The following is a 21,733-nucleotide window of genomic DNA, read 5'->3' as shown; positions in this document are numbered from 1 at the left end:
GCAATAAGTGTTGTGTTTGAATACTGAATGTTTACTTAGTTCTTGTTTGATTGAAAAAATAGATAAACAACTAAAAGAATTGATTAAATATTAAAAGAAGTTAAGGACTTTAAAAAGAACTAAAAAGAAATTTTTAAAAGCTAATTCACCCCCCCTCTTGGGAAGCTATTCCTAATTTCAGGTACGTTAACCACCATGAAGTTTGATGGTTCACGTATTATGCATGAGCATGTTGTTGAAATAACAAATATTGCAGCAAAACTTAAGACTTTGGGAATGGATGTGAATGAAATTTTTCTTGTTCAGTTTATTTTAAACTCATTACCGATTGAGTATGGACCATTTCAAATGAACTATAACACCATGAAAGATAAATGGAATGTGCTTGAGTTGCACAGTATGCTAGTTCAAGAGGAAACACGACTGAACAATAAAGGAATTCACTATTTTCATTATGTAAACAATCAAGGAGCTGAAAAGAAAGTAAAGAAGCATGGAAAGGGGAAAGGATCTTTAAAGGATAATGAATCCCCTTCTTATATCCAAAAGAAGGTATCAAGTAAGGACAAGTGTCGTTTCTGTGGGAAACCTGGATATTACCAGAAGTATTGCTTGAAACGAAAAGCTTGGTTCAAAAGGAAGGGTAAGCCTAGTACTTATGTATGTTTTGAATCAAATTTAGCTGAAGTTCCTTATAATACTTGGTGGATTGATTCTGAATGTACAACTCATGTTTCTAATATGATGCAGGGATTTCTTACAATCCGGAACATAAACCCAAATGAGAAGTTTATCTTTATGGGGAACAGAATAAAAGTGTGAGTTGAAGCTGTCGGGATTTATCGTTTAATCCTAGACACTGGTTATCGTTTGGATTTATATGAGACTTTTTATGTTCCTAGTATTTCTAGATATTTAGTTTCATTATCTAAGTTGGATGTTTCTGGATACACTTGTAATTTTAATAAAAGATGTTTCAGTTTATTTAAGGATACTGATATGGTTGGTTGTGGTATGCTTTGTGATGGATTATATAAGTTAAAACTTGATAATCATTATGTTGAACCACTTTTAACCTCGCATCATAGTGTTGGCACTAAACGAAGTTTTGTGAATGAACGATCTGCTTGCTTGTGGCATAAACGGTTAGGTTATATTTCCAAAGAAAGACTGGAAAGATTAGTAAAGAGTGAAATACTTCCAGATTTGGATTTCACTGACCTTGACATTTGTGTGGATTGTATTAAAAGAAAGTAGACAAGACACACAAAGAAAGGAGCCACAAGGAGCACTCAACTTCTAGAAATTATACACACTGATATATGTGGACCTTTTTACATAAATACCTTTAGTAATGTTAGATATTTTATCACCTTTATCGATGATTTTTCACGTTACGAATATGTCTACTTGCTACATGATAAATCTTAAGCGGTAAATGCTTTGGAGATTTATGTAAATGAAATTGAAAGGCAATTAGACAGAAAGGTGAAAATTGTTGGATCTGATAGAGGAGGTGAATATTATGGAAGGTATAACGAAATTGGACAACTACCTGGTCCATTTGCTAAATTCCTTGAAAAACGTGGTATTTGTGCTCAATACACAATGTCAGGTACACTAGAACAGAATGGTGTATCAGAAAGGCATAATAAGACTTTGATGGATATGGTTAGGAGCATGATAAGTAGAAAGTCTTTACCCAATTCATTGTGGATGTATGCTTTAAAAACTTCCATGTACGTATTAAATCGTGTTCCTAGTAAGGCAGTTCCAATGACACCATTTAAGCTTTCAACTGGCAGGAAACCAAGTTTACAACACCTGCATGTTTGGGGTTGTCAGGCAAGAATTAAAGTTTATAATCCACAAGAAAAGAAACTGGATGCAAGAACAATCAGTGGTAATTTCATTGGTTTTCCAAAAAAATCGAAAGGGTATGTATTTTATTGTCCTAATCATGTCACAAGAATAGTTGAAACTGGAAATGTTAGGTTCATTGAGAATAATGAAACTAGTAGGAGTGTGGTTCCATTAAATGTGAAAATTAAGGAAATTTCAACTCCCGCTATTCAAAGTAAACCTATTATAAAAAACCCATAAGAGGTTGTGTTAAGACGATCTCAAAAAGAAAAGATATCTGCTATCTCGGATGATTATGTGGTTTATCTTCAAGAGTCAAATTTTGACTTAGGAGTTGATGATGATCCAGTTTCGTTTTCACAGGTCATTAGCTGTGATAATTCTGATAAATGGATGGATGCCATGAAAGAAGAGTTAAAGTCTATGGAACAAAATGAAGTTTGGGATTTTGTAGAATTGTCAGAAGGTTGCAAGAGAGTTGAATGTAAATGGGTTTTTAAAACCAAACGAGACTCTCGTGGTAACCTTGAACGTTACAAGGCCAACTTGTTGCTAAAGGCTTTACTCAGAAAAATGGTATTGATTATAAAGAGACTTTTTCACCAGTCTTTAAGAAAAATTATTTCAGAATTATTATGGCTTTAGTAGCTCATTACGATTTAGAGTTACATCAAATGGATGTGAAAACTGCCTTTCTAAATGAAATTTTAGATGAAGATGTTTATATGGATCAACCATTGGGTTTTGCAGTTGAAAGGAAAGAAAATTTGGTGTGTAAACTTAAGAAGTCAATATACAGACTTAAACAAGCTTCCCGACAATGGTATCTTAAGTTTAATAATATCATTGGTTCCTTTGGATTTAAAGAAAACACTGCTGATCGGTGTATTTATTTGAAGATTAGTGGGAGTAAGTTTGTATTCCTGATACTGTATGTTATGATATTTTGCTTGCAACTAATGATCTTGGTCTGTTACATGAGACTAAAGAATTTCTCTCTAAAAACTTTGGAATGAAAGATATGGGAGAGGCAAAGTATGTGATCGGAATAGAAATATTTCGAGATCGGTCCCAAGGACTGGTTGGTTTGTCTTGGAAAGGTTATATAAATAAAGTTTTAAAGAGATTTAACATGGACAAATGCTTAGCTTCACCCGTTCCAATTCAGAAAGGAGACAAGTTCAGTCTCATGCAATGTCCTAAAAATGATCTGGAATGGAGGCAAATGAAGGATGTTCCTTATGCATTTGTAGCTGGGAGCTTGATGTACTCTTAAATGTGCACAAGGCCTGACATTAGCTTTGCAGTTGGAATGCTCGGTAGATATCAAAGTAATCTAGGAATGATTCACTAGAAGGCTGCGTTCTAAGATACTTGCAAGGAACGAAAGATTACAAGCTTATGTATCGAATGTCTGATCATCTTGAGGTGGTTGGATATTCGAATTCTAATTTTGCTGGATGTGTAGATACAAGAAAGTCCACATTTGGCTATGTATACTTGCTAGCTGGAGGAGCAATTTCATAGAAGAGTGTGAAGCAGTAAATAATTTCTGCATCCACTATGGAAGCTAAATTTGTAGTTTGCTTTGAGGCTACAGTTCAGGCTAATTGGTTGCGGCACTTTATTTCAGGACTTGGAATAGTCGATGGTATTGCCAAATCGCTGAAAATTTATTGTGATAATTCCGCAGCTATCTTATTCTCTAAGAATGATAAGTATTCCAAGGGGTTAAGCATATGGAATTGAAATACTTTGTTGTTAAAGAAGACATACAGAAACAAAAAGTATCAATTGAACATATTAACACCGATTGTATAATAGCTAATTCTTTGATGAATGGATTGCTGCTCAAAACATTTATTGGTCATGTTGAAAAATGGGCATTATTGAATCTTAATGTATATTGTTCAATTGATATTTGAGCTCGATAATGAAAATGTTTATGTTATTTCTGTTTTCCATTTTGTATACATAATTGTTATGGAATAATGATAACAAAATTAAATTTGGACATAAAGTATGCCTTTCAACTAAAAGATCATTATGTGTAGTGGAACTTATATTGTAGTGCATGGAAGGAACTATTTTAATAAAGATGATATGGAACCGCCATGACTCCTATAAGTTTTCTTCATATTAATGATAACTAATCTATGCGCATTATGATCAACTACGTTAAGTAATTTCACTTGAGCCAAGTGGGAGAATGTAAGACATTAATTACCTCAAATGAAATTATAATCATATTTATTGAGGTAATATGAAAGGTCTTTAAATAAAATATTATTATCATAATTATAATTATGTTTTCTGATTAATGATCTCATAATTTCGTAAAACTATAATGACATCTCGGAATATGAGAAGTCTATAATTATGATACATTATTAATCACTTGATGGAAGTGATTATAAAAAAGAGGGTAGGGGCTGGTCCTATCACAACCTATGATGCTTATGGTAAATATAACCATCAAATTAAGTTGAAGCATAAGGAAGAGTAAGGGTTGTGAGATAGAAATACAGTCTGAAATATATATATATATATATATATATAAATATATATTTGGAGACTCTTTATAAAGGTGTGTTTTGTAAAAAATTCTATCTTTTTTTCTTACTTTTTTATTCAGCCGTAGGTTCTTTTCATATACAAAAAACTTAACTTTACTATACAGTTTTTCATCTCCTAGACTTAAGCAAAATCCCTTATTTACGAGATGTTACAGTTTTCAAATGCCTCAAATCTCTCTTGGTTGCTTACAATGATAGCTCATGCCAACACTCCCCCTCAAGTTGAGGCATAAAGGTCTTGCTAGATACAACTTTTGTAAGGTTGTTCGCCAATTGATCTTCAGATTTCACAAACGGAAACCTAATTGTTTTTGCTTCAAGATTCTCTTTGATGAAGTGTCGATCTACCTCCACATGTTTAGTATGATCATGTTGAATAGGATTGTGAGAAATGGCAATTACAGCTTTATTGTCACACAAGAGATCCATCTCGGAAGTGGGGGCGAACCCGATTTTGGTGAGTAGCTTTCTTAGCCAAAGGAGTTCACAGAGACCCTTCACCATTCCCCTAAACTCAGCTTCAGCACTTGACAAGGCTACTACTTTTTGTTTCTTGCTTCTCCAGGTTACAAGATTTCCTCTAACAAATGTAAAATATCTTGAGGTGGATTTTATGTCAATGATATTACCTACCCAATCCGCATCCGTATACCCATAAACCATCGGCCGACTGTTATGTTTTGAGAACATAAGCCCCTTGCCCAGGGATGACTTCAAGTATCAAAGTATTCGAATCATTGCTTCCATATGACTCGTACTTGGATTATGCATAAATTGACTTATGACACTTATAACGTAGGCAATATCTGGGCGAGTATGGGAGAGATAAATGATTTTACCAACTAACCTTTGGTATCTTCCCTTATCTGTTGGTACTTGATCTGGGTACCCTTTTTGATGGACACCATAGCCCAAAAACAAACACCGACATGCACACAGATCAAGTTTAGTGCGTTGGTTCTTGTGGAGATACATATAGACAACACACCCAAAGACGCGAGGAGGAAGAATCAGTGCGGTAGGTAGTGACACATAAGTAGAAAGACATTGGAGTGGTGTCTTAAACATTCGGTTGAGAAGATGGACAGCAATTGAGACGACATCGGTCCAAAAACGTTTGGGTATATGAGCACTGAGAAGCAAAGCACGGGCGGTCTCAAGAACATGTCTATTATTCCTCTCGACAACACCATTCTGTTGAGGTTTTTGTGAGCATGAAGTTTCATGAATTAAACCATGTTGAGTAAAGTACGCTTTAAGGTGTTTATTGACATATTCACCACTATTATCAAAGCGGAGAACTTTCATGGCGGCACCGTACTGAGTACCAACTATAGCATGGAATGTTTCAAAAACACTGAGAACCTCATCTTTTTGTTTCATCAGGTAGAGCCATGTCATACAAGTACAATCATCCACAAAAATAACAAACCAACGAAAGCCAAACATATTAGTAACAGGTGAGGGCCCCCATACATCAGAGTGAATTAACGCAAATGGAGTGTGTCTTTTATTCATGCTTAATGGATAAGTAGCCCGATGGCTCTTAGCCAAAATACAAGTGTCACATTTCAAACCAGAAGTCTGTAAATGCTTAAACAAATCAGGAAAAACATGCTTCAAAGAAGGAAAAGATGGGTGTCCCAAGCGTCGATGCCACAACCAAAGTAGTGTCTCTTTATCTACATGCGGATGGTTCATGTGATTGGCTTGGACGATACTGATGTCTTCCACATAATATAATCCCCACCTCTTAGTACCACGTCCAATTATCTCCTTGGTGAGAATATCTTGAATAAGATAAAAATTGGGATAAATAAGTACAACACACCCAAGGTCTGCAGCAAGCTGACTTACAGACAACAATTCATGCGATAAAAACGTAACAAGTAAAGTATTTGATAAATGTAGGGATGGAAATAAATTCACAGAGCCAGCGCCAGTGACAGGTGAGAGAACACCATTTGCATTGGCTATGCTAGTGCATCGTGGAAGAGAGGTATGAGAGAAGTCCAAGGCAGCAAAAGTCATATGGTCTGTGGCCCCCGATTCAAGAAGCCATGCACTACAGTCTGCATCTCGGTGGGAAGTAAGAAGAGCAAAACCAGGGATACCTGAGTTCAAATTAGGAAGAGCATTCGTGGATGTTGCAGCTAGTTGTATAAGGGAGAGATGAGGCGCTACAGCAGCAACGACAGCTGTGTCTGAACTTCCATTGGTTCCGATTCCAACAGGACGTTTACGGGCCTGAAGATCATGCCACCAATCAGGGTACCCATGCAATTTAAAACAGGTTTCACGTGTGTGCTTCTGGTTTCCACAATGAGAACATTTTTTCCGCATCAGTGGAATTTTGGGTCTTGGAAGATTTACCAGGGGCAGAGGTGCTTAAAGTAAGTGCTTTTGAGGCCAAGACATCCCCCTGAAGCCCATCGGTGTCATGGGTAGTCATAACCTGCTGTCGAGTAGCCTCCCATCTAACATGCACATACGCTTGTTCGACAGTAGGGAACAATTTCATTTGCAAAACATTAGCCCGTATTTTGTCTAGTCGATCATCAAGACCATCCAGAAACACATAAACACTGTCTTCCTGGATGATCCGATTATAGTGCTAAATATCAACAGAGCATTCCATAGGATTTGGTCGGTGGAAATCAATTTCACGCTATAAACCCTGCAACTCAGTATAATATTTTTCCAACGAGCCAGCGGCTTGCTTCAGCCGTGTCACATGGCGTCGAAGATCATACACTTGTGATGTATCACTACCATCAAAGAAGGTAGTGGCAATGAAATCCCAAACAACTTTTGCCGTAGGAAACTGAATAAAATTGCCAATTAAGGACAGATCCATGGAAGAAATTAATCAACCTTTTAACAATGGCGTTATCGGTGCGCCACTTGTGAAAGGAGGGATCAATTGATAGCGGCTAGGGAAGGTCGCCATTAATGTACCCCAGTTTGTCCTTGCCAAAGATACACATCTCGATAACCTAGGACCACAATGCATAGTTAGAACCATCCAACTTAATGCCGATCGGAGCAGCGAATGTTTCAGCGGTGATGGTAGGGGTCCGAGTGCTATTCAAAACCTCGGTCATCCTTGTAGTCAATTCAAGGATAGAATCAGAGAGATTGGACGTGTCGCCGGACGAGTTCGGATCATCAGAGTTCGCCATGAACAGAGGTATGGTTAGGGTGCAATACAGGAAGCCAAAACTCGTTTAGCTTTGATACCATGTAAAAAATTGTATCTTTTTTTCTTACTTTTTTATTTAGCTATAGGTTCTTTTCATATACAAAAAACTTAACTTTGCTATACAGTTTTTCATCCTCTAAACTCAAGCAAAATCCCTTATTTACGGGATGTTACAGTTTTCAAATGCCTCAAATCTCTCTTAGTTGTTTACAATGATAGCTCACGCTAACATGTTTTATTTTATCGTTTATGATTGTAAAATTATGAGTTTCAAAGGTTTTAAAATTATAGATGTATGAATAATGTTTATCATGTTTAAACTCACATAAAATTTAACCAATAACCCAACTTAATCTAAATATCAAATTTCAACTAAAAAATCGATAATTTACAATTGGATCGATTCATAATTTTTTAAAATTGTGATAGCCCATCGGGTTTGAAATCATAAGTAAAACTTTCCCAAATTCAAATGGTGCTCATTCCTCTATTTTTATTTTTTTACTTTTTTTTTTTTCTTTAGTGCGGGTGGGAACACTTTATGCCAAGAAGTGCGGCTTTCTTTTGCAGCCTTTATGCCCATAAAGATATCGTAGCAGTGTCTTTTCTTATAAGAAGATTGAAGGTGATGGAGACAATACAAGAGAAAAGAAAGAGAGGAATTGATTCAGTACACCCAACCCTATAAGATGAATTGATTCCAAACCTTTTAATTTTGAAATTGCTGCTAACTTTTATTATTATTATTATTTGGTTAATTAATGAAATATATAAGAAAATAAGCAACAAATTATTTTCAAATTTGATATAACTTAAAAGAGACCCCAACATTACACTCGACATTAACTTATGTAACTTCTGCAATTCATTAGTACGGAAATCAATAGGGAGATATCCCGCGTGCGTATAAAAAGAACTCCCTAAGAAAGGTAAGACATTTAATCTCATCTTCATTCACTTTTTTATCGTTGCAATTGCATAATTCTTCTAGATTTTCTGACTTAGGCATTAGAGTGATCCCTATAGTACATTTCGAGTCATCTGAGTAGTTTTTCTTTCATTTTTGACAAGTGATTGAAGTCTTGATTGATCCAAATTGTCCTCAACAAATTTTAGTAGTAACAAAATTTAATTGCTAGGTTTTTTTTTATTCAATTCCAATCTTCTATTTTAAAAGGATTGATATAGGGATAAAATATTTATTTTTAGTCTTAATAGATAAAATTTTTTTTACCCATTTTTATACTCTATATTTAATTTTAAGTGTTTTGTTAATTTAATTTCTTTAAGTCCTCAATTTTTTACTTTACTAAACAGGTTGAAAAATATTTTCTTGATATTCATATTTTCCTTCTATCATTTCTTCCTCGACAAGTACCAATATCCAGCAAAGTAAAAAATAAAAGTTCCTACGTAACATCTAAATGTTAGCATCGGAGGAGTTCATTGGTGGTCTTAATACACATGAGTAAGCACCAACTTGACCAAAAAGTTTAAGCCTATTGGATCTTAAGCCCAATCATGTATGTAAGCAGTTATGAACCGTCAGCTCTGATACCACTTGTTAACATCAGAGTAGTCTATGAGTGGTCTTAATACACATGAGTGAATACCAATTTGATCCAAAAACTTAAACCTATTGAGTTTTGGACCCAACCATGTATATAAACATCTATCATTTACTCAAATTTTCCAGTGTGGGATAAACTCACAAGTGAAATTTTCAGCACTAAATGAGGTTCACTCTTATTTTTCAGCTTTATTCCAATGACAATGGCTAACTTGGAATACTAGTACATGCAAAACATTAATTTCATGTTTTAAATCTTGGAGTTTGGATCTTAAGTTTGAATTGATTTGAGTTGATATAAAATAAATACAAATTTTTATTAATTAAAATTAAAATTTTATTTAAGTCACAAAATTTTAAATTCGAGACTTGAAATTCATATTCTTAAATATAACCTGAATCTCTTTCTCTTTACAAAGACAACCTCTTAGATATGATGGGTTCGTAAAAGTTTTCTAAAAATACACGTGCACTGATATTAATTATAAATAGGGGGCACTTTATTGAAGAAATAATGTGTACACATGTTAAATTAAAGTTTCACAAAACATAAGTTCTTTTGAGTCATCATTTTTGTATACATTAAATTCACATTTAAAACATGAACTTAAAGCCTTAAATCTAAAAAGAAATTGAAGTTTATTTAACGAAAAACATGTAGGATCTGATGCAATCTCCATTCAACCGACAAAACATATTAAATAAATTACAATCCTATTAAATCATTCAAAATCAATGAAAAATCATTTAAAATCTATTTAAATTGGTAAAAACTAAATGAATATGATGAATTTATATATAACTTTTGTTGATTAAATATTGTGATAAAAATATTTTCGTTTACTAATTGATATATGTTATATTTGTATTTTTTTATAATAAATAATATAATTTTTTAATATTATTTTATATGATATACATATAACATTTATGACCTACAAAAGCAAATAAGAATGACTAGACAAATGTGCTAGTAATGAAACAAGACTAAATAGGTACCTCTGACACCACATTACTAACACACTTATAAAGGGCGTCAACAATAATTTTTTAATGCACTTTAAATTTTCCTATAATGGAAAAAAAAAAAAAGAGACTCCATTTAAGATATTACTCACATTATTAAATGTAGCACTTGTTTGGGAATTCAATTTCTCTACCATGCATTAGTGCATATGCCACAATAACATATACCATTATTGCTATATATACCTAAATACTAGTCATAATAATAAGATATTAATATAGTTGAAGTGATATAGGGCTATTTTAAATGAAAAAAAACAACAAAATTGATGCACTTAGATGACTATTTCAACTAAGTTGATATATGATGTGCACTTTGTAGAAAATGTGTTAAAAAAATAGGAAAAAAAAAAGATTCCACATATATACGTATAAATATAAGAGTATATGTATCAATATGAGAGTGGTTTAAGAATCCTCGTGAAGTCATGAGATTGACATGATAATCGAACGTCAGTGGCATTATGAACTCATGTGACAAAGACAAAGAATAGAGCAAATTATCCCACTTGCTCCTTTCCTTATTTCTTGGGCTCATGATAATTAATATTTTTTTGTTGATCAAAACTACGTGAAATTTTTTTTGTTTTAAGTGTGATGTTTTTTTTATATGTTATGTCTCAAAATCCCAACATGTAAAAAGATGGGTATTATGCATTAGTGCATGCCAAAAGAGTCAAGGTGGTCAGTTGGTGAACAATATTTTTCTCCACAGGGTCAGAGTTAAAATACTGAAAAGTAGAGGGGTCTTTGGGAGAAAAGAAAAAGATCAACGTAAAACAAAAGTAATTATTGAGGAGGTAGAAAAGTTTTGCTTTTTAGGTTTCAGCAGACGTCGTCTTCTTCGGCGGCCTATTAAACTGTTCGGATGTACGGCGCCACTCCATTGCCTAATAATTATACTTTCTTCCAGTTAATTTAATTTAATTTGATTGAACACCCAAAAATTTTAAATCTCTGCCAAGGCGACTTTGACCGACCCCAACAAAGGAAACCTCGATTCAACGACACCGTTTTTACCTACGCACTTATCAAACGACGACGTTTACGCCTACCCGTGTCTGGTGATCGCCGCCTACTGACCTCACTTTCTTCAAACTCCGTTGATTCGTTCATCTACTTTCAATAATTTTATCAGTGTTCTGTTGTTGAAAAAAAGCAGGCTTTGATTTTGGTGGAGCCTCTCTCTCTCTCTCTCTCTCTCTCTCTATGTGGTGTGAGATTGGGATGCAGAGCAAGAAGGCTCATCTGGGTGAATAGATTTAATGGATTTAGTTAGAGTTTGGGGGGCTATCTTGGTGTCTGCGGTGGTGCTTCTGCTATTTGCTCCTGCTACTGTGACAGCAGGGGACATTGTCCATGATGACGATTTGGCTCCCAAGAAGCCTGGTTGCGAGAACGACTTCGTTTTGGTAATTAAATCTAATAAATGGTGCTTTTCTCTCCAACCCATTTTTTCTTTCTATGATTTTTCAACTGGGTTTACTGTTTTTTTTTTGTGGGTTGGATTGGTTCTCTGGTTTCAGTATTTTGGTAAGCTCTGATTGTGGAGCGAATACGCATTCATGTTGCTTTTGTTTGTTTGTTTGTTTGTTTATTATTTTTATATTTTTTTGCTTAGTAAAATTTGTGGTTGTTTGGTTTCTTTTTAAATTTTTTTTTGTAAAATTTTTAAGCCAATCTGGCATAGTATTTTCCGGATCGGTAGAGGGAGTGCAGTGGGTCTGAACCTTTTTTTCTGCATTTTACATATGGTGCTGTTTAGGCTATCCTAATTTTTTAGTTTTGTTTTATTGAGGATGACTGGTAGTGGTAAAATGAAGGTTTCTTCTTAGAAAGGATAAACTCATAAAAGTAAGGGGATTGAAGGAGAAAGTTGATCCACTTTCTATGTCATAATTGAGTTATTGTGCCATTTTTCTCACTTTGTTCCCCCTTTTTGTTTGAAGATCAATGTGTATTTACTTACCCATATTGAGTTATAATTGGCAATGATAATTTTTTCTGGTGCTTGTAGTGATAAATTTATTTAATTAAGTGTGACGAATCTTGAAGCTTGTACATTTTATCTGCTTTATTGAACTGTTGGGTTTAATGAACAGTTTTATTTTCTTTTCTCGTTCATTCTTTTCTTTCTTAAAGTTTTTTCCCAAGATTTCTTCTGGTCTCTCTTGATGTAATTTGGTGATTAATCTGTTATTACTTTTGGAAGGTAAAAGTTCAAACATGGGTTGATGGTGTAGAAGATAGAGAATTTGTTGGTGTTGGGGCTAGATTTGGGACTACAATTGTGTCTAAGGAGAAAAATGCAAACCGGACACACCTTACTCTTTCAAACCCTCGGGATTGTTGCAGTCCGCCAAAAAACAAGGTTTCCTTTCTGCAGTAGTTATATTCACCCTTTCTTACATTCACCCACATGAAGACTGTAATATGTGTTAATTTAATTTGTGTCACAATGGGCTAATAGTCTGCATTTCGTTAGCTTGCTGGGAATGTTGTCATGGTTCACCGAGGCAACTGCAAATTCACAACTAAGACAAATGTTGCAGAAGCAGCTGGTGCTGCAGCGGTGCTTATTATAAATAACCAGAAAGGTAATTATTATTATTATTTTTATTTTAAATTTAGTACTTGTGTTAGTTTTTAAGGGAAACTTTACTAGTCACTTAATCTTGACTGCCATGGCTGCTTAGAGCGCAATTTTCTTGAAGATCATGATGAGGTTATATCTTGAAATCTGGATGGATAGGTACTGCGTGATTCTTGTGGTGATCCTGAGATGAGCAGGTGCCACTTACATGGGAGGGTCTAGATCATTTCAAAGGTTGGAAGCTGTGCACTAGTTTCTGTAGCTCCATCCTCTTTATTCGTTAGAATATCCCCATCAATTTTGTTAGGTGCAGAAGAATTTATCGTGTAGTCCATTTGAAGCCTGTGAAGTTTGTTTCAAAGCACAACCTTAGCCATCTTAGAGACCAAAAATGATTAGTGGTTATTGAAGGTTGTTGATGGATGGGGCGCCATATTAGTATACTTTTGGATGTATCATTATTATGAGTGGAATGTATTCCATTTTCCAATTGATGATGTGTTAAATAGCCAGATGAAAGTGTTCAATAGTTTGTTAGAGACATTGTTGTACATCTTCCATGGCAAATTTAAACTTTGAAGGTGTGTATCAAATCAAACTAACCACAAGAAGCTATTCTTCGAATGCTCTACCCTTGTATCCACTGACGTGTCTAGTCCCATCTTCTTTTTCTTCAATTAAAGCTACACCCCAGTAATTGTCACTTGCATCAGTTTGCAAGATTCTTTTTCCCTTGTCAGGAATATGGAGAGGTGATAACTGCATAGCCATTTCTTTAAGTGACCTTATCGCTTCGGTCTGTCTAGATTTCTTCTTTCCTCCATATTTGACATAGTAGTCAAATTTCCCCGATGACTCTCCGAACAAGCCGACTATTGGATCTCCATCTTTGTATTTCTTCTTGAGTTTCTACTGGTAGTTGTTCTCTTTTTCTGTCTTCCTCCGACTTTTAGAGCCATGATCACTCTGCCCCATCCTTCAACTCTTCTCCCTGATCTTTATCTGCGTTTAGCTTAGATCATCTTGATTATATGCATGAAGTAAATTATGTACCAGAAGATGGCCTTGTCCCTTAAACCAAAGGTCCCCAAATCACAAATCCATACTAGTTCTATGACAAAACCAAATACCCTTTAAATCTCTTAAAGTAGTTGGTGGCCTGATTACAATCTTTTGTTCTTTTGGAAGTGCCAATGACGCTTGATGAGGTTGAATCATCAATGGTAAGAAAGACATGTTGAGAAGATGAGTTTGCTGAAGAATCTTGATCCTTTGGGAAGAAGATGTGAACATCACCATTCTTCATAGTTTTATAGATTGGATCATGGAGAATGATTGTCTTGGAGATCTGATGCAGCTTCTCATACTTGGTGACCCAAGATTCTAAGTGTAGCTTGATTAGCTCTTCTCTGGGAAGCTGTCTTGGGATATGGACATGGCTCGTGATAAGAGTAGTATTGTAATAGACAAGGAGAGCGTCCTGGTTTTATCGAGGAGTTTCCAAATCAAAAGAATGGTTCTACAATCTATAAACTATCTGATGGTGGAAACGGTTGCTACAAAATTAGAGATCTGCGGTGCTCTGACAATCTGGATCTAGACGTTGAGAGCAGTCCTCATATTTGGATCAAATAAGTGTAAGCAGAAATTGGGGAAGATTGTAAAGCTAACCGTTCTCGCATTCAACGTTGTTTGTATGGTGGCAATACAAGCATGCTTGTACTTACATAACTTTGAATTGAGGAGCGCAATCTTGGAGCAAACAGGAAGACCTTTCCTCCTTTGGAAGGTAAGGTCTAGCTTGGTAGCACCAATATGGATATGAATAAATCCCTGGCTGAGATATTTTTGTGGAAGATCTAGGAAGAACTCCAGTGTGACAAATTGTTCTGCTTCAATTGCCAAGAGCTGGTGAGAGTCAAAGGGTGATGCCTCGATAATCTCTTTGACACCTCTCGGCACAACTGTTTTGCCAGTGATTTTCTTCAGAAGATTTAAAAGGTATTTGGTTTTATCATAGACACAGTATGGGTTTGTGATTTGGGGACTTTTGGTTTTAGGGACAAGGCCATCTTTTGGTACATAATCTACTTCATACATATAATCAAGATGGTCTAAGCTAAATGCAGATCGAGATATAGGAGAAGAGTTGAAGTATGGAGATGGAGTGATCATGGCTATAGAAGACATAGTTTCTTAATTAACACGTTCAAAACCTCTTCTCACTACCTGAGAATGAATGGATCTCTTGCCCAAATCTTGTGAAAAAGAAAAGCACTGAATCAATCTAAGTGTTCCAAATCCCAATCTATCATCAGAGAAGCCAGCTCTGCCTGACCAAAGCACAACCTTTTGCGGCCTCTCAACAGGTCAAGGGCACCTTAGGTCTTACTCTCAGATAACTTCAATGGAAAGGGAATGCTTAGAATGAAATGTTCAGTTTGGCCTTGTTCATCACTGTTCTGTTGTGGAGGATCCACATGGGATGTGGCAACCATAGATTATACTGAGTTAGTAGAAGAACCTTTCCTAGGAGCGAAGAGATAGAGCAAGAAACACACTAAGAGATATTTCATTAAACAAACATACTGAATAAAATTGGGCATTCAATGTAGGGCTGTTAAGAAAGAGTAGAACAAGGAAGAATAGAGCATAAAACACACTAAGAGATTTTTCATTAAAAAAACATACTGAACACAAGACTAGAGGGGAAAGCAAGAGAACTATTACAAGAGACATTGAGTTCTCGCTTTAGGCTATAGGACTCCTTATGTAGGGTGGAAAAAGGGGATATGTTGTGGCATCTTCTATTTTCCTTACAAAACATGTGACATATATTAAAGCTACTTTTTAAAGATACTTTTCTAAAGCTAAATCCGACAACACAAACATACAAGATATGTGACATAAGGCTAAAGCTGACAATACATAGGTTGACAATACAAGACATGTGATATAAAGCTAAAGCTATCAGTATAGACATAAAAGGCCAAAGAGCTGATTTGGTGCTGTCATGACATCCTTATAGGTCATATCTTGCTTTGTATTCCTTTTCTTCGTCTGTTGGGTAAAATGCCATGTCTTTCAAGTCGTCAATAGTTTCATTATTACTTGTTTGGTCCATATAATACAATGCTAGCCTGTTTGTTATGTAGGTTTTATTGAAGTGGGGGAACAAGAATGAGTAATGAGTAGTTTTAGCTCTTCCATCATCTTGGTAATGCACTGGGTTGAATAGGTCCTATGGTAGTTTGTCTGGGTCAACATTATTAAAGTAGCACATGCTTTTCCTTGTCTCCACCCAATGGGATGCTAATAGGTGAGGATCTGCAAAAGGATTTTCTTTGAAACTTCTTATCCTTTCACATATGGGGAAGATATTGACATATCTCTCCCTTGAGTTTGCACCTCACCCCCAAGGTGAAAGGTGACCAGAAGATATGGAAAACCTATCATGAAATCGAGCCAATTAACCCATTGTTCTTCAATTCTAAAAAACAGGAACCAGTCTTTTTGGTAACTATGCTATTGGGGTCTTTGCCTTCTGTTTGTGATGAAAGCATATGTCCATGACTTGTGCAGGACCATACCAATACGATACAATCTGGCTAAATACCAAAGGAGAAGGAAGGCTTCTTTAGGGAAATTAATGTAGGACAGAGTGGGGACCTAGAGGCCATTGAGGTAGGGACAAAGTGGGTGTCAGTCAAGATATTTTAGTGGGGTCGTCAACCAAACCATAGTTAGAAAGAAGAATAGACTGGAGCCCTTATATCATTTTGGTGTTTCCCTTATCAATGGCATGACAAATAATATTGTCCTGGATTTCATTGGAGAGACTTTGGATTGTTTTTGTGAAACTAAATAGGCTTGAAGAAGATGAGGTTGCTATAATGAAGAGAACTTGGAGATTGGTGGTCAATAAGGATGTTGTGCTTTCCTTTGATGTGCTTCACCTCAAATTTATACTTTGGGAACCAGTTAGACCATCTAAGAGGCTGACAAGAGGATCTTTTGCTTGAATTGTATCATCTTTGGAAAAGATGACATGTCCATCTCTATTGTAAAGGTATGTTTGATTAGATGGAACTTAAATTTCTCAATCCCCATTTTTACTGCCAAGATCTTCTTGAACGTGGAGTGATAATGCAATTTAGATTCTTTGAATGTTCCACTCTTGTATCCACAGATGTGTCTAGTCCCATATTGTTTTTCTTCAATTAAAGCTGCATCCCAATAATTGTCACTTGCATCAGTTTGTGGGATTCTTTTTCCCTTGTCAAGAATTTGGAGAGGTGGCAATTGCATAGCCATTTCTTTAAGCGACCTTATGGCTTTGGTGTGTCTGCATTGCCATGGGGATATACATTTCTTTTTCAATAGCTGATGCAGTGGTGCTATATAAACGGCCAGCTTTAGGACAAAGTCTTCCATGTAATTGACAATACCAATAAATTGTTGCAATTGCTTTGTTGTTATCTGAGTGTTTGGGAAAGTGTTAAGCTGTGTTGCAATGTGTAGCTGCAATTCATACTTCCCTTGACTTATCTTCATCCCAAGGGAATCATTTGCTTCAACGATAGCGTGATTCCATGATACGCAACAATCTCCTTAAACTAATTTGAGAGTTTAGCATGGGATGCCATGTTTTTCGAGCACAGGAGAGTATCATCAATGTATATTAGGGCATGATGGAGAATGAGCTTGAAAATCTTGATCATCGCCTTTTGAAAAATTGATGGGCCGACCTTAAGCCCAAATGACATGACCGTCTGTTGGTAGTGGTAATTGGGGAGGCAGAAAGTTGTCTTGGGTCTATCATCTGAATGGATGCCCAATTGCCAAAAGCCCACTTTCAAATCAAACTTCGAGAAGATTTGGGCCTCCGATAATTATGCAAATAAGTTGTTCCGATTTGGTAATGGAAATTTGTCATCAGCAAGAAAATAGTTGAGGGGTTGATAATTGATGACGAGCCTAAGTTTTTTCCCTTGAGTTTGTTTAGCCCTCTTATTGACATAGAAAGCTTTGCAAACCTATTGTGACTTTGTGGGATCAATAAGTCCTTCTTCTTGCAGTTAGGTAAGTTCAATTTGGGCCAGTGAATAGTGCTCTAGATTCATTCCTTTATGGCTTGCCTTCATAGGGTTGATATCTTCATTCTTTTTGAAAGAAAGACTCACAAAGAACTCATGATTCTTCCACAATGGCTTTGAACATTTTTTTAAAAAATTCACTTTGGTTGTCTTGCCTGGATTGATTGGGCTTTAATTTCTTCCAAGGATTGAGTGATGCAGAAGAGATTAGGGGTCTTGGTCCATTGCAAAAGATAAGATATGAACTTTAATCCTTGTTTTGTCCACTGGACCTTTTTTAAGTGTTGGATGATGTCGAACCCAAATGAGGAGATCTTTGTTAGGTAGGTTTAACTCGAAGAATGTGGCCTTGATTAAGCATTATGGATGAAGTTTAATATAGATTGACTCATGCTTTAATTTGACCTGAATATGCTCCCCATTTGTCGCTTTGAAACCTTGGTTACATGGCTTCCATTTATCTTTTGGAAGAATGTTTGGCTTTAGGAAGCTGCATGCTACTCTTGTGTCAAAGAATGCAATAACTTTGATTGGCCTTGAGTACTTATCAGCTAGTACCCAGACTGGAGCAGAGGGTGACACATAGTCTCCTTTCTTGAACTGTGCTGACAATGATTCTTGGATAGAACAGAGGTTATGAACCTCTTCTTCTATTGATGCTGCTGGGTAACATTCATTGTTAATGGGCTGGATATTGCAGCATTCTAAATTTGGGCTGACTTGATAACCCTCATAATCTTCATCTTCTTCGTCCGAAGAGTCTGATAGGTTCGTTTGTTCGCTTTGCTAGAAAGCAAGGATGGAATCTTCATTTTCTGATCATCCATGGAGAAAATAGATTCAATATCGTCATCTGAATCCCAATCTGAGACTTTATGCAGCATCTAAATCAAATTAATTCTTTTTCGTCTCTGGGGACACCTATTTGCATAATACCCCTTTTGGTTGTAAATGTAACATCGATGATCCTTTGGATCTTTCTTGTGTTCCTTCTTTCTCAGATATTTTTAGCGCTTCTCCTTGTGTGTGGATTTTCTAGGAAACTCTCTTTCTCTCGTTGAATAGGAGCACTGCTTGTCTCATTTGCATTTGATGAGAAGATTCTTCCTTTCACACTCTTTGGTTATCTTCATGCCAGCTTTCTAGACTCTCCTGTACATGTCATACTTTCTGCAGAGCGCATCCAAATTCATAAAAGCACTTTGGTAGAGTTTACCAAGAGAAGTGCTTTCAAGTTTTTTCCACTCATTTGAAGTTCTCGGAGAACTTCTTCTCCAAGTGGATCAGACAGGCCGTTGAGATATGCTTGCTTGAGGTTGATATCGTTTGGTCCACATAGAGTGTAGTATCTTTCAAAGATAAGATTATAATGCTTCTCTTGATCTTTTCTTTTAAGTGAGCAGCATTTAATCTTCATGTACTCTTCCCTGGCTTGGGTATCATGGTCTTCCCACACATGACAGAATTCCTCATGGATTGTGGATATGAAAACATCAAGATTTGGTACTTGTGAAATATGCAGCTGCCTGTAATCTCCAAGGTTTATCTACTAGATTCTAAGCCTTCCGACAAATTTGGAAACAACCCTTCCTATGACCTCCTTAAGGGTAATTGTGGAATGACGGCCAGCAGTGTGAAAGACGGCCACGATTGGTGAATGACGGCCACCTACTATGGTGGGTGAGCCACCACCACCTACCATGAGATCTTGCCACAAGCTAGAGGCTATAAATTGGGACCCCCCACCAAAGCTAAACTACACACATCTCAATTGCAAGTTGTGTCCTCTTCTGTTTTTCCATATTTTATTCTTTGTGTACGTGTTAAAAGGGACCTTAGTATGTAAAGAATACACAATTGAATATACAAATGATTCATTCTCATTCTCTACATGGGATCAGAGCTCAGGTTACTCTAAAACCCTAAGCAATCCATGGCTGCCCAAAAAGGAGACAGCCATGAGTCCAGCCAGTTGGCAACCCAGGAAGGAGAGTTAGAGATAACCTCCTCCATGGGCTCGGCTGGCGTATTTGAGAATTCCCCACTCCATCTTACTGTTGAAAAATTCAATGGTAAGAATTACAGAGAATGGGCACAGTCAATCAAGCTTGTTATCGACGGTAAGGGAAAGCTTGGCTTTCTTACCGGCGAGACTCGGTGACCACCTCCTACTGATGCAGTGGCATCCTAGAAATGGCGGTCTGAGAACTCCTTGATAACGTCATGCTTGATAAACTCTATGAAGCCATCCATTGGCAAAACATACCTGTTTCTCCCTACGACAAAGGACGTGTGGGATGCGGTGCGTGAGACATACTCCGATGCTGAAAATGCTTCCCAGATTTTCGACTAGAAGCCATGGCAAGGCAACAAAAATCGGGGCTACCAAGCCATGATTGATAATCAAGTCGAGAGATCTCAACGGGAGAAAAGCAGTAATAGTTCTAATTCAAGCGGCATTTAACTCTGAGTAGTTGGAACAACTCTACAAGATGTTCTATATCTTTCAGACTTTGGGTTAGTCTTCCACAAATATTTCTTCGGGTTCTTTAGCCCAAAGAGGTAATTTTTTGCAAGCCTTGAGTATAACCTCTAGATCCAAAACTCCTTGGATTATTGATTCTGGTGCCTCTAATCACATGACCGATGCCTATCATCTTTTCTCATCATAATCACCCGGGCAAAGGACTATTCTTAAAAAAATGTGAAAGCAAAGAAATAGAAGTCTTCACAGATGCTGATAGGGTAGGATCAACAGAAGATAGAAGGTCCACTTCCAGGTACTGCACCTTTGTATGGGGAAACTTGGTGACTTGGAGAAGCAAAAAACAGAATGTTGTGGTCAGAAGTAGTGCTGAAGCAGAGTTTAGAGTAGTGGCGCAAGGGATATGTGAAGGACTATGGTTACGGAAACTCTTGGAGGAGTTGCATGTCACGGTAAAGTTTCCTATCAAACTTTATTGTGATAACAAAGCAGCCATTAACATCTCTCTCAATCCAGTCCAGCATGACAAGACCAAACATGTAGAAGTTGACAAACCCTTTATCAAGGAAAAGGTTGAAGAAGGAACCATTTGCATGACTTGTGTTCCTACCAAAGAACAAACAGCCGACATCTTCACCAAAGGACTACCTTGACAAAGTTTTGATGATTTCACATACAAGTTGGATATGGTCAATATCTATGATCCAACTTGAGGGGGAGTGTGGAATAACGGCCAGCAGTGTGAACGACGACCACAGCTGGTGAATGACGGCCAGCAGTGTGAACGACGGCCACTGTTGGTGAATGACGGCCACCTATGGTGGGTGAGCCACCACCACCTACCATGAGATCTTGCCACAAGCTAGAGGCTATAAATTGAGACCCCCCACCGAAGCTAAACTACACACATCTCAACTGCAAGTTGTGTCCTCTTCTATTTTTCGTTGTTTTATTCTCTCTGTACATGTTAAATAGGGACCCGAGTATGTAAAGAATACACAATTGAATATACAATTGATTCATTCTCATTCTCTACAGTTATCCCTTCTTTCATTAGCTCTGCTGTGCACCAAGCATGGAGCTCAAGGATCTTATTTGTTCCACTGGTTTGGAGGAATTCCTTGTGATGAGATAGTCGGTCCATTACCATTTGAATTGCTTGAGCTTTGCATGAGAATAGCAAATGAGGTATTTTTTGAGAGATTGATGTTGTCATCAATCCCTTCATCGTTTGTGGGGTTGTCGTACTATGATCGGTGGGTGGATGGCTGGGTCATCATCGTGGCTCTGGGAGGCTGCATGTCTTCCGTAGATGATTCATC

At 36.7% G+C, this 21,733-nt stretch overlaps 1 protein-coding gene across 1 annotated transcript in view; it reads left to right on the top strand.

Moving 5' to 3' along the window:
• Window positions 1-11,057: 11,057 nt before the first annotated feature.
• The window catches only part of LOC131164813 (signal peptide peptidase-like 2), a 28,133-nt gene continuing 17,457 nt past the window's right edge, over window positions 11,058-21,733 (top strand). Inside the window, exons 1-3 of the mRNA XM_058122297.1 lie at window positions 11,058-11,649; window positions 12,450-12,608; window positions 12,723-12,834. Of these exons, the coding sequence (XP_057978280.1) occupies window positions 11,503-11,649; window positions 12,450-12,608; window positions 12,723-12,834 (418 nt within the window). The 5' untranslated portion in view covers window positions 11,058-11,502. The remainder of the gene's footprint in view (window positions 11,650-12,449; window positions 12,609-12,722; window positions 12,835-21,733) is intronic.

Source organism: Malania oleifera, chromosome 9, assembly GCF_029873635.1.
Source record: "Malania oleifera isolate guangnan ecotype guangnan chromosome 9, ASM2987363v1, whole genome shotgun sequence".
NCBI classification, from domain to species: Eukaryota; Viridiplantae; Streptophyta; class Magnoliopsida; order Santalales; family Ximeniaceae; genus Malania; species Malania oleifera.
Note: the sequence above shows the minus strand (reverse complement) of the source record. Positions and strands in the feature narration are given on the sequence as shown.